The sequence below is a fragment of the Anarrhichthys ocellatus genome, unplaced genomic scaffold (assembly GCF_004355925.1).
Source record: "Anarrhichthys ocellatus isolate YVR2014 unplaced genomic scaffold, GSC_Weel_1.0 scaffold2, whole genome shotgun sequence".
NCBI lineage: Eukaryota > Metazoa > Chordata > Actinopteri > Perciformes > Anarhichadidae > Anarrhichthys > Anarrhichthys ocellatus.
In genome coordinates, this window is record NW_022280032.1 from 16528795 (window position 1) to 16545482 (window position 16688).

Consider the following 16688-nt stretch of genomic DNA (forward strand, 5'->3'; position numbering starts at 1 on the left):
CAGTGATAAGGATATTGGGCAGTGTTAATCACTCTGAATGATGTCTGAACGTCCATGTCCATAACAGACCATATCCTAATTTCATCATGAATGAATGAATGGAAATGACACTTTTAAAAATCGGTATAAAATCGTTAACGTGGTAGCAGTATCTATCTACAGTGGAGCTTGGAGTGTCTAAAATCTTGAGCAAATTTTAATTTTTGACATATATCCCAAAGTATAAAAGCAATACACACTGTTTGTTATTGTATTCTTTGTTACATATTAATATTAACAAGAATGCATTTTACTCTTCATTATACACATTTTGCTTTAGTGCACCACCTTTATTGTTACTGTACAAAGTTTCAACTGTGCCAACATACCATCATATATTACCTTCAGTAAAAGTAACTTTCTTTTGAAAAGGTGTCTGTGGTAAATTTACACCTATGACAACTTTGGGTTTAAAAGCCTCTGGGATCTACTTTTATGATAGATACATACTTTGATATTGCTATTTCTTTGAGGTGTAGGGCTGGTATCACGGAAGTGTTAGTACAAATTTGAACTGAATCCAACCAACAGGTGAAAAATGACATAAGATTAAATATCAAACACCATCTCCAGAGGTTCCAGAGGCACTTTTCACTGATGGGGTAAATCAATACTGAACCATTTTATCACTTTTTGCTGTACAAAATATGTTTGTTACAACAATCATAATCAAAATTGTGAAATAAAACATGGTCGTGTTTTGTACTGGGTATCTGAAAAACTAAAGCCCTTCAGAGGATGTGCCCACCACCACAACCACCACCACCTCACCTTTGAAATCCAAATCCAGCCCATGCTGGTAATACAGAGAAGAATTATTCGTGTGTAGGTAACAAGACAGCTGTCTTACTTTACTTTGTGTCTGATAAGCTTTATGCCAAAAAAGAAACAGCCTGACCAACATTTGATGATGAAAGTTGGCTTGAACTTCAAAAACGAGAGATTTGACGATCACTAATGTGAACTGGTGTTTGAATAAGATCAAGCTTGAAATATTATCAAAGATAATTATTTATTTAAAAGGAAATAGATAGTACAAATGAAACAAAATCATTTTTCACAAATGATTTCATGAGTCATTAATGGCAACAAGAATCCAGCTCTCTCACAGGAAACTCATTTGCCGTCTTGCTTGCAGACATTACTCTTATGAGTTTTATGACATGAATAGTTCTGACACAGGGCACCTTCGAAAAAGTGCCTTCTGTGGAGTAAATACTGTACAGCGCAAGGCCAAGTAAACAATACATCACATCTGATCATTCATTGGTAAACATGTTTTATATCAAAGAACGTAAATGTTCAAAGTTTCATCAATACAGTACATTTATAGTAGACTTCACATAGACCCTGGGCAAGCTCCCAGTCTCAGAGAATTTCGCATTTAATTATCTCCCTTTGGAATTCCACCAACGCTTTCTGATTTGTGTTGCTTTTGCTGCAACTTTCAGCTCTGTTTCTCCGAGTGCAGCCTCACCCGCTCTTCTCACAGTTCAGCTGCCCTCTGCTCTCTTTCAGTTTGTCTTTCTGGCCCTCCGGAGTCTTGGAGTCTCCTCTCAAATCGCTAACCACAGCTCGGAGGGTTTTGAACCTGTCCAGCCGGGTGCTCTGGGCTGCCTGAAGCCTGACCTCTGAACCCTGAGATGTACTGAGGGAGCTGAGGGAGCGCACCGCCGCCAGGCTGCGCTCCTTTCCGGAGGGACGGCGCGGTGTGGTCATGGTGCCGAGCTCCCCCGGGTGCTCCATGTCCCTAATGACCTCGCACAGGTAGCGGGCCAAGTCCTGGCTGGAGAAGGAGAGGGTTTTCTGGGAGCGGCGGAAGGGCAGAGGGGACGGCAGGGTTTCTGTCTCTGAATTGGGAATGGCCAGACGCAGGGCTATAGCTGCGCTGCCATTCCCATTAGACACCCCCTTCTTAATGTTCTCCTGGGGAAGCTTAGTCTGCGGGTAGGAGATGATGCTTTGTGGGTAGCTGTACCGGAGGGACTGTGCTGGGCTGGGTTGGAGAGAGCGCTGCAGCTCCACCATATTAAAGGCATTCTGAGAGACCGACAGAGAGGAAAGCAGGGTACAAAATAAGGACAGAAGACAAGAAAAGAGACACTTTTTCCTGTGTAATCTTTTTTTGGAATTTAAGAGATAATGAGAAACAACATTGCCATATGACACCAATTTGTGCTCAGAGCAGTGTAACTAGTTAATGCCTCTGCTAGCAAATGAACCTGATCCTCAGACTAAGACTAAGCTCCACCATGTAGGAAGAGATGTTGGCATCAAAGGCACCATTGATTAGCCAAGTAATTAATTATCTGATTGCAGAGGGGGTGAAAACTGCTATTACCAGCACTATTAAAACAGAGGCATTAGCCGCTATTGGCGTCTACTTGCTTAATTTGAGCTAATTGACTCACATTCCTAGATCTCCAGGGAACTGATATTTGATTTTCATTTCAGGGCACCAACAAACACCCTGTCCCTGTTTGCTGGTTTAGATTTTCTGTTCTATCTTATTTTTATTCTCATATCCTTTCAAAAAGTCCTGCAATATTTTATTGGCATTTAAAACACATACAGATGGAAATGAGAACTTACAGCAGTGCAATGTTTGTGTTCAGTGTTTTGTTTACTCTCCCTGCCTGTATAATAAATACCAGCATGTGTTTAAGTTTACCTGGTCTTGCTCCCCTCCACCTTCCTCGTCGTAGTTGAGCACATTTTCACGGATGTCCTCCCACTCGCCGTGGTGCGCAGACACATGGTACACGCCCTCCTTCAGGCCCTTGTGTCTCCTCCAGCAGGAGTAGAGGAACAGGCCCAGCATCAACACTGAGGGGTGCCAGAGAGCAGTTTAACTCAGCGGGAGCACAGTAAGGAGATAGTGAGGAGAAAAACACATCTTCTTGGGTGTACATGAAATTGACAACGTGAGCGGAGAGTGACGATACAAACACTGAAATACTTGGCACTGGCTGGAAAATGTGAATATATACATTTTTTGTCGAATGTAAAATAACACCAAACATCACTTTAAACAGATAGATAATATAGACCACAACATACTAAATTGATTTTCCATCACATTCATTTGTCCTGTAAGACCCATCAGTTGCACTGACTGTACAGTTAAGACGTACTAATGGAACTTACATGGAAACAGAGGCACCACCTTTCCACCTATTCCCATTGATGTTGCATCTTTGTTTCCTGCCTTATCAAAGACCGCAGTTCCTTGGAAACCTATTAACTGAATTTGTACTCCTCCCAGCTTAAACTCAAAGCCTTGGTGGCTTTACTGAAGGTGGAAAGGAATGCCGCCTGAGCCGAGCAGAAAAGGTTCTGAAGCGTTCACATCAATCACAGCTATTGTGTGCTGAATTATACAGCATGCTGGACTGACCTTTAAAGTCCATTAATCTCAACCAATATTTTTCTCCCATCTGCCATTCCTTTTTCCCCTTTCTCCGTTCCTTGCTATCTGTTTTTACTGGTTCACGCTCTGTCTTTTTTAATCAGTAATTCTTGTATTTGTTTCTTTGTATTGGAACTTCCTGTCTTTCCTTTTCTCTCGCCCACTCATTAAGTCTCTCACAGTTTGAGTTTCTCAGTCCCTCTCTGGCCTCTGTCTGGCCTCTACTTTCATCTTCTCACACATAGATGGGATCCATTTAAAGTAGAATGGTTTATATGGTGTGTGCTAAGTATCAGTTTAATTGGAAATCTTCTGAGAAATGCAAGGTAATCACATTAGTCTGGATTTTTAAAAGTAATTGCTTCGAAAGAGAAGAATGCACCAACGGCTCTATGGGGTCACACTAACAGGCAGATATTCATAAACATCGACAGAAAAACAACTCCCCGGAAGCTAATCTCTGCGGAAAAAAAAATATTATCTCAATTAAAAATCATCATCTCTATTTATTCACTGCCTGGAACATCTTTAACACCTCAGCTGCAACACTGTTGTTTAATGCTGCTCTGATATTATATAGAAAGAGAGAGATGTTCTTCAGTATGGGGTGAAGGGAATGCTGTATTGATCAGCCGATCCGGCTCCTCCACCGCTGCGCCAGAGCGCCCTCGCAGAAAACGCAATAATCTCGATGAGGCCCGGCGCCAAGCAGACGCCGGCCCTCCTTCTGGCCCCCAGAATTACCTGCTTCGAGGTGCTGCCCGCAGGCCTGCGCTCACCTCAACCCTCAACACCACCTGAGCTGATATTCTACACGTCGATATAGGTAGGAGGTTCGATACACAACACAGAGGGATGCAAGCCCTCCACCACACAAACACACACACACAATTAGGCCACACACACAATTAGGCACAGGTAACACACACATTTACACCCCCACACACAAACACAGTAGCTACCTGCTGAAAAACCTTGCCCCAATGCCTGCAGCCACTACTGCCTAGAGTTGTGTGTGCAGCTACATTCCAGTGAGATCAATATCACTCAGGGTGGAGAACAAACATCGCAGTCATTCATCAATCCATAATGCTGCTGCCTCCCTGCCCTCTAACTGATACTATGAGCATGGTATTATGATGTTAGCCCAGACCGGACTGTACATAATGAATGAGCGTTGAGTAAACAACCACAACACAGTATGATCAAAACACTTAACCCTTTCACTGTAGCTCCAGTCTGAGGTTATTGAGAAAAAAAATGAACTGCAAGGTAGACGAAACATCAATCGGAGGTTCAGGGAAAAGAAAAATGACGAACGAGCAGAAGGAAATGAGACAGATGAGTGATGGTGGAGAGTTGAGGAAAATAATTTATTTATAAATCTTTCGGGGGAATAAAAGGTACAGGCACTTTACATGATTGCTTGGCATCCAGAGCCCATATGGGAAGCTGATTTCTTCCATTCTTCAAAAACCAGAATGTCAGATTTGATGCTGGATTAATGAGGCTCGGTCAGCAAACCCCTCATCTGGTTCTGTCAATAGCACATGCTCAACTCACACTCTGGTCGGTCTGCGATGGCTTATGTAAAACTCAATAATGGATGATCATTTTAACTTTTAATGCACGTTGAGACAGAGAAGGAGTCCCCCTTTAATTTTGCACCCAGCTAGCAGTCTCGCTTAGTGCAGCGAGTGTGTAGAGTGTGGAGGCTATTTATGGTTGCAGCTCCTGTGGCGATGAGGGTCATCATGAAACAACTAGTGTAGAACCATTTGTTCATTAAATCACTGGATTAATCTTGTGTCCACATTCAGGACCCTTGATCATGAGGTAAAACTGGTTCTTCTTTTTGCTTTCAGGTCGAGAGAAATCATTGTTTAGCTTATTTTATTCCCTTTTTAAAGGTGTGAAAATGTAATTAAAGTCATCAAAGACGGCTCTTTCCAGTCTGAATTGTACTACTGAACAGATGGTGATTCATGGTGAAAAATTTAAACCTTGAATATAAATGCCTCATCAGTGACAGCAGGCAAGCCACTTCAATGGACTGCACCTTTCTGTAGTTGGCATGCAAGCAACACATGAATTTTCATGAACGATGCCAAGGCCACACTTTATCATCTTTGAATTCATTATCAAATATTGAAGACCGCTTTATGCGTTTCACTCTCAAGTGTCAGAATAACTGATGTCCCAATACTAGCCACATGCCCTGGAGGGAACGTTGAGTCAGTTATAGAGGCAGAGACAGTGTATTGAATTGCACTAGCGTTTTATAAGCCTGTCTCTGACAGAAGGACTCATAAACAGCACTGTGGCCCTACAGAGGGTAGTGAGTGCATCAACATGAGAGACACTCATACACATGCACATACATTTGTCCTTCTATCTTTGTGAGGACCAGAAAATCCCATTTTCTTTGCTATAATGCCTTTAACTAACACAACTAACTCATGCCTGTCCTCGACCGTAGCAATGAATTAAAGGGACAGTTCATCTTTTCTGCAGAGATATCAATGCATATGCATTTAAAAAGGCCCTGCTGGCAGCAGATGTGGGTAGGCATTGAATCTTACGACAGCTTATGACACCATCAATCATGCCATTTTACTGCACAAGTGGGACAGTGTCATCAGCACTTGACTGGTTTAGGTCTAGAGCTGAGACATTAGCTGATTAATCGGTTTGTCAGTCAACAGAAAATTAATCAGCAACTATATTGATAACTGAATAATTGTTTTGCCATTTCTCAAACAAAATTAAACATTATAAATTGAATATATTTGGGTTTTGGACTCTAAAGATGTCACTTAAGGCTCTAAAAAATAATTGATTCATAAACAGAAGACTTATAATTAATGAAAAATATAATGATACAACTTTTGAAAAAACATTTTCTGAGTTAAAATGTCAATTTTATTTCTTTTTCAGAAAAAAATCAATGGGTGGTGCTCCTCAGGGTTCAATTTAAGGCTCTCTATTCCTCAGTGTGTTTATGCATCCACTTTGTCACATCATGTAAAATTATAAAAAAAAGATATTTTGAAATCTTTAACAGATACACAATTGTACCTGACTATGAAGCCAAATGGCCACGATGGACTTACATCCTCAAAGCTGTTTTGCTCACTTTGACTTTGTCCTTCTTTTCAGACCTCTGAATTGAATTCAATTTAGATGCAGAGAAAAATAAAGTGTTTCAACATGCTTTCCTTAACTAAGAAATATATCACAAATATTTATCTGAAAAGGGTCACCCAGATATTCATATGTCTTGCTTAAAATCACTATGTACTCAGGCAACAGTCATAAATCAAAACTTCATAATTCAGCAGCAATGCTCAACAGAGACGAAGAGACCACATAACCCTCATACTTATACTTATGGATTTTAATATTCTACTCGTCTCCTACAAAGCAGTCAGTGGTTAGCTTCTGGTCTATATTCCTGAACTTATGACCCCTTATATATGAGAAAGCAGCCTTGGATCAGCCTAAGTCAAAGTCTTCAAAGGGAGGCTTTTTCAGTGAAGGCCGTCAAACTTCCACGCTTAAGGCTTACCAATTCATTTTTTACTTTGAAATGTTTTCAGAAAAACTTCCATTTTGTTCCCACTCGATTCTTTTCTGCACTGTCATACACACTTGTGAACTGAACTTTCATATTCACATCACTGCCTCAATCTGGTGCTTGTTGCGTGATTTATTCATTAATTTGTCATATTTATCACAGTTTGAATTCTTCAATGACAGCTTGTTTTTTTACCCCAAAACAATCCGGTCTCATCCCAAACTCGTCAAATACAAGCGGTTGGTCAGTGCCCTTCAATGTCTGATACCGATGCACCGGGCTTTCAACTCCAATCTAAACCCACCCGCGTCGTAATTAGATGGTCACACCAACTGCGTAGAATGAAGAGAGAGATAGCACACTGAGCGGCTGGGAGCGGTGGTGGATGGATCAAACAAACACAGGACTCTCCTCCAGGAGAATGCCAGACAGGTCGATAGACATAAATCAAGATAGTAAATCAAGTTAACTTCAATCCTGCTTGTTCCTTAAACCTTAAGTGATTTTGCTGCCTAAACATATCTTCCAGTGAAGACAGAAATGTATTTTTAAAAGACACTATGCATGTTACAAGTGGAAACTGACACATCGTCCCCGCCACATCCACAACTGATGCTAGAGGGGTACAGAGAGTGTGATAGTTTGAAGCTTAGGGTGTCGGTATTTGACAAGCTTGGAGTGAAAACGTGTTGCCATTAAACAATGCATAAAGTTCAAGTAAATAACATCATTTGCACTTCATTTTTCTTGATTTGATAAAGCTGTCAAAAATACGACAACAAAAAGCAAGTTTGTTTTCACAAACATACCTGTTATTCAGCCTGTTATAAGGCTTTGATGTAATATTTTCACTGGTTGAAGCATTTATCATTTATAATGTGCACTGGCCAATGTGTCAATCCAAGGCCACACTAACAACCCCTGCACTTGACACTGTATTGTGCCGACTGCATGCTGCACTCAGGTCGGGAATGTGCTGTGCAGACTGTAGTTAGTTTTACTTCTAGTCACAAGATATGTCGTAATGTTTTTTTATTTTTCAAATACCTCAACAAAGAGCTCAACACCACATTACCACATACTTAATATTGAAGACATAGTCCTCCGTGGGCAGCCATTGAAGTGGTTTATTTTTTATTAATAGGATGTAAATAGCAAGCTGGTACATTATCCTCCAGCAGGCAAGCGTTTTAAAATGAACAAATAGTTTCTTCAAGTTTAAAGTTCTGAGAGGAGACAAACATGCTGTTTGCTGTTGTGAATGGCTAAAATGTTTCTGCATTTTGGCACAATTGATTATGTAGATTGTCCTGTTTGCTATTGTTCTCTTTTTCTTGCATGCTGCTCACTGCACGACCTCTGACCAAAGGAATCAGCCCCATGCTGGTCCATATCATATCACTATGAGACAGACCGTATTCTATAATTAAAGTAAAAGACAATAAAAAGCTGTCCTTACTTTGGCAGTTTTTCTTGATGTAAGTGATCCCTGATTATAGCTCCAAAATAGTGTACATAGTAGTGCATGGACAGTATGGGCACATTTAGGGAGACTTGGGAAAACAGAAATGTACACAGAAATGTGGAAGAAAAGGCAAGAAAAAACACATCAGGGGAGTAAAATGAGAGGATGGTGGGATATAAAATAAGTTGGACACATAAAAAGAAAGGCTGAGGGGGAAATTGACTGCTGAAGTCAGAGCATAACATTGGAAAAGACAAGGGACACAGAAGTGATGAGAAATATAGAAAAACACATAAAGAAGCTGCCCGATTCTCCGGGGACTTTAACAGCTTCCCCGTGAATCATAAATTAATACATACAATGTTTCCCTCCCTGCTACACTATCAGTTTTGTTTCATGTTTCCACCAACCTCCCACGGCGATATCACATCCTGGTACAACTCAAGGGATCAATACGGCTACAAGATACAATATGTGTATGTAGATTTCACAGAACCAAAAAGGGGTGGAAAACAGATAAAACAGTGGATGTTACGGAACAAAACCAAACATAATGTGAGGATTATACCAAGACGATGAGAAGAAACTAAAATGAAAACACAAGATGAAATTCAAGGTATTGAAGATGAAAAATAAGGAAAATGGCAGACAAAAAAACATACAGAATACATAAAATAAAGATGAGAAGAGATGATGACACGAGTGTTGGGTTACCACAGGTAGAAGAGGACGTAGTCGACATAGCTACCTAGAAAGGCCATGACACATATGCTGATGGCGAACATGGAGCTGAGGCTGAGGCTGTTGCTGTCCTCATTGTGGAACATGGCGAGCGTCACCTCACAGTGGCGTCCCCGGTAGCCCTCGCTGCAGCGGCACGAGTAGCGGGATGGAGAGTGAGCCACACAGGTGCCGTGGCGACACGGCCGGCTGGCGCACAGCGTGTAGACACACACTTTGCCCAGGGAGTTCTCTTTGGTCATGTGGCCCGGAGGGCACCTGTGCAGAGCGGAGACAGCAGTGTAAAGCAAAGACAAGAGGCCCTTGGGAAGCTGTCAGATAAAAAGAACGCTGAGTTCTACAGAGCTATGACACCTAAGCAGACAGTGTCAAATTAAATCTCTTAGGAGTCTCAGTCCTTAAACCAGATTCAAAGATTTGCTCTTTGAAGGTTACAAAGTGTCGACTGTACTGTATAAAAACAAAAGAGAAAAGAAACTGAGAAGCTGAGGTTGGCTTTGCAGTAGTATTTCCTCAGTATATCTGTACAAAACATCCCCCGGATATCATTCAACCCTGCCCCCCGCTTCTCACAGTGCTTTGTAACCCGAGGCTGTGCTGCCATCACAGAATATAGATGGGGTGTGGAAAGTCCCACACTGTTTCAGAGTCTTGGAATCACAGCCAGGAGACTTAGTGGTCCTGCAGAGTTTAAAGGGGCAGCCGGGACTGTGACAGTCGCCGTCGTTCCACACTATTCTTTCAGGCTGACACACTGTTAAACACACAGTGTAACAGGGGCTGGACTCAGCCAAGCTGCCATCTGGTGGACACTTTGAAACTTTGATCACACCATTATACTTTTGACTTAACAGTACTGTATCACTTGTTTTGATTACTGCATGCTTGATCTGTTTTAATTATGTGTTAGTGGATTTATAAATTGGAGCTTGCGATTTCATTATTGTTAATAAATGTTTTACTAATGTTGATAGATAATGCATATGCCATTAATGAGAACAACGTTAGAGTTACCAGTTTTGCATTTATGTAAATTATCATTTATAAATATCCATGTCAGTAATACATTAATACATGTATAATAAGGCAACCTACTGAGTATATACTCGTATATATTAATAAACTGCGCTTTCGTGATCGATGACCAAAGGATTTTTGATGGAAAGGTTTTTCTTATTGATGTCTTAGAAGTTATCTAAAAAATAGAGCATTAGTAAATGATTAATTAAATATCACTAAAGTCATTCGTTAGAGCTTATAAACCCTTTTGAAAAAAAGACAACAAAGAAAGGATTTCTTGTTGTTATATTTGTCAGTATTTTTTTATTGTTTAGATTATTGCTCTTAATATTAGCAGCAATTTTAGCAAACTATGCTATTAAATAAAGTATAGTATTAATATTACTAACATTATTATTATTATTTATAATGGTCTTTATAACATAGTTGGTTAAATCATTTTTCAGGCTGTTCCTTTTGACTTAATTGTATTTTTGTGCCAATTCACCTGCAATCAGATGATTTGTTTTCTCTGCGTCTTTGTTTTGAGAGGGGGGGTCATATGTTGCTTTGAAAGCTTGGACATATAAAGGCCGATTCCTTGTTTATACCTGACAAATGATAATAAATAGTATTTAACCTAATGTGACCAGTTGTTAGTATTGTTAATAAGTTACTTGACATTTAAAGTTCCTTTCCAAAAGGTTATATTGTTCTATCTACCTGCTGTAGGAAATCTATACTGTGCAAGTGTGTGGGTCTTGATGTCATTTCTTTTTGCAAAAATTGCAAGTTGAGTGCTGGCGTTAGTCATTTTATTATAAGCAAGGCTGTGGTATGCAGGCGTGGTCTCTGGATGTATGTGTGTAAATGTGTACAGATCGTGCCTACATTCTGTATGGTGTCATTAACACCCTGGGTTGTTTATTCCGTATGTATTTAGAGCACCTGCACTCAGAGTGTCTCCAGAGGTCCACACAGACTAAGGGAGGGGAGCAGTGATGTTTCCTGCAGGCTTCTGAATAGCAGCCAACAGAGACGCCCTGCGAAGTGACCACCTGAAGCCCCTCTGTAGGCTGCTCCCGTCCCAGAGGGATGGAGCGGCCGTTAAATCTCACATCTCGTAAACAACCTGGAGGAATGAGGAAAAAAGAAAGAAAAACTGAGTTTACATGCCAAAAGACACTCGAAGACACCAGTCCTCGGGCAAAATCTTTTATGGACACGCATTTACACCATGGTAGGTCTGTAAACTCAAACACACAGACACTCGCATTGACACACATAAACATACTCGCTGACACACACGCGCGCATGCAAACACACAAACAGCCCGAGGCCAAGCTGTCAGCATGGAATTCTTTTTTTTGCAGGATATTTTCTCTGCCGGGTAGTTTGCTCACTCTGTGGGAAGCATGAGGCCCAACACATCATCTAAATACAGATCAGTTCCACAGACTCCCTTTCTCTCATCCGCTTGAAACAAAGGAATCAAACACCTTTTGGATTAGGTTGTGAAATGTAGAAGCACCAGTGAGTGGTAAACAGTGAATTACTTATACGTCCATTCATTTGAACAGGTATACAAGTTAACTGTGAATTCCACTCCTTTCAGGATGCGTTTGCCAATTAATCTATTTACAGCTTGCCAATTAATCTATTAACCTGTTGATTCATGCAACACATCCATTGATTCTTCCACTCAATATGAATTCATTCCTTCACTCATTTAAATTTAAAGAAACACTCATTCAGTCTCATTAAACCAAAGCACGTAAGCAGCCACCTACCGAGGAAGCTCCGGTTGTGTCCTGAGGGAAAAGAGTTTCCGAGCATCACCACGGAGGGGTCAATAATAATCTCCTGGCTCCGCCCAGGTGAGGCCGTAACCTCTCGCCGTCCTCCACCACCGTCCAGTCGCAGCGTGAACTCTCTGCCATACCGATCCAGCTCCACCTCGTGCCACTCTCCATCACTGAGGCGATGGTAGGGCAGTGTCATGTTGTAGTCGCCATCTCCGAGGTTGTAGAAAACAGCCAGCAGACCCTGAATAACCTGAGACACACAGTGGAGCTTTGCTGATTAGAAATGCAGTCATTCAAACAGACAAGAGAACCAAAAGCTAATACAGATGTGTTTATGTGTTATGGATGGGCTCCAGATTTACTACTGGACTGCATGTGGGAGACTTTTGCATTGCTAAAACCAAAACAAGCTGGTCTGTTTTGTCATCGATCAGGATTTCAAGGCTTGGAATAGTTGTGTGAATAAAAAAGTTAAATGGGGTGACACAAATTCTAAACAGACAGACCTGGACTCCTGCCATATTGTGCTGTGTTGATGGGTAAAAACAGATCTTGAGCATAACAACATCATAAGAAGTAGGCCAGCTCCCATGGTGAAAGAAAAGGAAGCAAAGGTTGGGCCAGACAAGAAGTATGTTATCCAACTACCAAGAACAGACTCTCTGTGGTGAACCTGCCAGAAAAAATGGTACGAAAATTTCAGTTGTGAAAATGAATTTAGTAATTTTGCAGCTATGATGCTTTGCAGAGCTGGCGTACACATCGCTGCATGGCAGAAGCCTGAGGATCCCGAAGGGAAGGTATACAAGAAACAACAATTATCTTCAGCAGTTAAGGATGAGCGAACACAATGGACCCAACCAATGAGGGGCTCCCATAACTGCAGCTTGTACATGTCCAACGCTTAATTGGAAACAGTGGGGCAAGATAATTCACATTCAGCCCAGCCTGCATTAACTATTGCTCCCTCAGCATGGGTATTTCAAATGCGTCTCCCCCACTGGACCCACACACGCACACACGCACACACACACACGCACACTTACAGTAAAAGCTGACTTTGCTCTCCCTACTGCCTCATCCTGCCCTCAAGACCACAAATGAGCAAAGGACAAAGGACTCAATCAATACTCAGAAAAAAGAATCTGATTATATAAACTTTCTGCAGCGCCCCCAGAGATCTACGCAATCACCATTAAGCACAAAATGTTCAAATGTATTTCTGAAGTCAGAATTTCGGCAGAACTTTAAACTCACAAAAAAATGAAAGGCTATGATTTTAGAGTTTTACTGTTCTTAAGGGTCACTGGTCTTTGACAAAGTAGTGCATGCCAGTCGCTCCGAAAAAACTCCTTCACACACTGCATTAGATGAGTGTTTTCTTCACAGAGACACCATACTCCTTGGAGAGCTGCATGTTGTTTATACCCAGCTAGCCTTCGGTAACCTTTGTGTGAAAGTGTGGTTATTTATTCAGTGTGCACTCTATCCCATATCTACCCTTAAGAAAAAAAAGGGGAGAGAGACAGCCCTTTAAATTATGGCTTGTTGTCGGCAGATACACCAGGCTTGAGCTCAAGTGTTTCTAAGAGCGTTGAGACAACCGGGCTGAAAATGTTTCAGCATGCTGCCACAGACAGACATCAGATGCTTTATGCAGCTCACCAATTCAACTCCAGAGAGGGTTTCACAGCCAGCATACAGTAAAGGCTACAGCCTTTTCCTATTTCTGTCACTGTGGGACTGCAACAAGGGAAGAGGACAACATTGTTTTTCCTCATGAAGTTCAAAGATCCAAAGAGGAACAAGAGATGAGGTCTTTGCTTTAAACAATGCTGTCTAACAAGTAACAAGCACAAGACAAGATGTTTTTCAAAGACGGACCAGTGGTGTGGAATATACCACAACGGAGACAGGTTCACTGAGAACAGCTGACCTGTGAGTTAGCCAAAAGTGACAGTCCTATCAGAGCCATTTACATCCAGGTGCTGTTTACACTCGGCCTGTCATTCAATGAGACGAAAGGTCTCGACGAAACACTGGCTTCTTATCCACTCAGGAATGGGTCAGGCAGGAGAAGCATGCTCTTTTACGGAGGTTTGGCAAAGTGAGGTAGACTTGTCTCCTGGAGAAACGCTCTGCATAAGCACCACTTCACAGCAGTTGTGGCAAAGCGAGCAGCATGCATGCAGACATGACTTGAAGCTCACTATTTGAAGCACGCTGTGTCAAAAGCCTCAAGTTCAGAACAGGGGATCTGACCGTCACTTGAGAGCACCCTGCCCTTGAATTGCAGTGCCCGCAGTTGCTTTCTTGCCATATTGAATTGTGTTTTGAAACATTAACCAGAGACAGAAATAACCTTGAACAAAGAAGGCCTAATTTCTTAAATAGCAGCCTCTCAATAGCAGCATTCTTCAGACTTACTGAAAGACCTTGTTGAGAACATACATATGTCAATCACCCAGCCCCCTCAGAATCCACACGTATGTCTCCAACCCTGATATTACTCACTCTCAGCCTGACAAGTATTTGCAGCAATCATTGTCTGGGCCCTAATTATCATCTTGAGGCCCACAGACAAGACAATCAGAGCTGTCAAGATGGAGGGGAGTGACCAGCCGTGACTCACCTCTAAACGTAGGTATTCATTCTGCTCCTGGGAAAGCAGGCTGAGGATGACACCAGAGGCGGCACGTGTCCGAACCCCGACCTGGACCCTCATCTGTCGCGCAGGCAACGACCACAAGAGCTGGAACTGAATGTGGCTCCGGCCGTCGAAGGAGAACTCTGGAGCCACTTGTCAATCAAAAACACACAAGGCTTGTTCAATTAATTCAGCTGTCAAATGAGAAATAATTGAGGATATCAGAGCGAGGGAGTGCAGCTCTGCAAAAGGACTTTATGTAGGCGAAGTTATCTTCCCACTGCAGCACAGTGACGTGTTGGAGCGCAGAATTTCCCACATCCCATTTGGATTTGTACACTTTGTGAGGCTTAAAATCCCAAACTCCACTGAGATCTCACTGTTCCTTTCCTTAAAACCTCACGGTCAATTGAAAGCAAATTCATATGCTTACCTTGATCACACTGAGGCCCCGTAAACCCCGGTTCACACAGGCAGCTGAAGGAGCCCCACTCGCCGTGGCAGCGACCCCTCTTGCCGCAGGAGGACATTTGCTCCATGTTGTTGCAGTGGTCATCAATAAGAGAGCAGCCTGGCACAGTGTTGGAGGAGTCAGCTGGGCAACCAAGGTCATATAGCTGAATACAAGAAGAGAAAGAAACATATGAAGAGGAGGAAAACTCAGGTGGATGTTGCTGTCCTTCCAATAATACTTGAGAGAATGGAAGTGGGATTGCAGATTGAGATATAAAAAAATGTCTTGCCATCAAATGTAAGATACTACAAATTGATATCTGATTGCTGACTGTTTAATAATACATTATATCTTGATCATACGCAGTGGCAAAAATATGTACAAAATAAGAGATGTAACCTAAAAAAACATCTAATATACAAAGAGAACCATGGGAAATGAAAAAAGAAGCACTACACACCATACATAGTATTATAAACACAAATAATCAAAATAATGTCACAAGATACTTAAGTTGTAATCAACAAAACATGCCCTTCAGAAAGAGATTCGGTCGGTAAAGTATGTTGTGTCTGCAGACAGCAGTGTTTGTAGCAGCATGACAATGAGGCTACTGCAGTTGTACGAGAACAAAAACGTGTGTGAAACCTTTCAGTGCAAAGATAATAGTGCAGAAGGTTACAACAGTCGTGTCGTTGACCAATAACACAGTTCTTGTTAGTTGTTTTGATATTGTATTTTCATTGTATGCTGTTCTTTACTGCTTCACAACATTTCAGGGAGAAATAATATACTTCTTAGTCCACTACATTTGTTCAGTGTTTTAGTTACTACTTATAGTGCAGATTCATATTTTACGTTCAAACCCAGGATCAGCTTATAAAGTATGTATTGTTATAGATTTAACTATGCTTGCTATACAGCTGTGGGTAAAGTGGCTAAATTTAGCTTCACCAAAACCAGCTACAGAACAATATTAAAATTCTGCTTAAACATTTACGCATTACTTATAATAACATCCAATAATGTAATAACATATAACATAATATTGAGAGATATGTCATTCTGCTTAGACATTTTGCTGCATCTTTACTATTTGACCACAAGTAGCGCTGTAGAAGGTCCCTGTCTCGTGCACGTGCATGAGGGTGCACATGCATGAGGATGTGTGCATGCTTTCTTTTACATAAGTCCAGTGATTCAGGTGGTCCTTTTTTATTAGCAAATGTGCTGATGTATATACAGCACATCTACAATTCAAGGTAAAGAAAAAAAACCCTGAGCCTCCAGCACCTATGTATCTTAACAGGTAAAGCATAGAGAGATACAGTAAAGCAATCTATTGCAATATGGTAATGGTGTATCTACTAAACCCTGCCTGCTCCACACAGTACCTTGCTGTCCACAAGTAGGTTCCTTATACATCCAGTGTAATGTTTGTGCTGCAGCTGTGGGTATTCATAGGATATGTTGCTGTTGACCCCTCCAAGCTGCAATACTTTACTTCCATTCAGATACCTGGGAAAGAAAGGCAACTATCAATATGCAAGTA

General features: G+C 41.4%; 1 protein-coding gene across 1 annotated transcript in view; it reads right to left on the reverse strand.

Moving 5' to 3' along the window:
• Positions 1-377: 377 nt before the first annotated feature.
• Positions 378-16688, reverse strand: part of LOC116388389 (neural-cadherin-like) — a 77678-nt gene continuing 61367 nt past the window's right edge. Inside the window, exons 26-33 of the mRNA XM_031856185.1 lie at positions 16531-16654; positions 15116-15299; positions 14668-14834; positions 12021-12285; positions 11179-11362; positions 9239-9489; positions 2711-2865; positions 378-2079 (exon numbers count right to left, since the gene is read on the reverse strand). Of these exons, the coding sequence (XP_031712045.1) occupies positions 1513-2079; positions 2711-2865; positions 9239-9489; positions 11179-11362; positions 12021-12285; positions 14668-14834; positions 15116-15299; positions 16531-16654 (1897 nt within the window). The 3' untranslated portion in view covers positions 378-1512. The remainder of the gene's footprint in view (positions 2080-2710; positions 2866-9238; positions 9490-11178; positions 11363-12020; positions 12286-14667; positions 14835-15115; positions 15300-16530; positions 16655-16688) is intronic.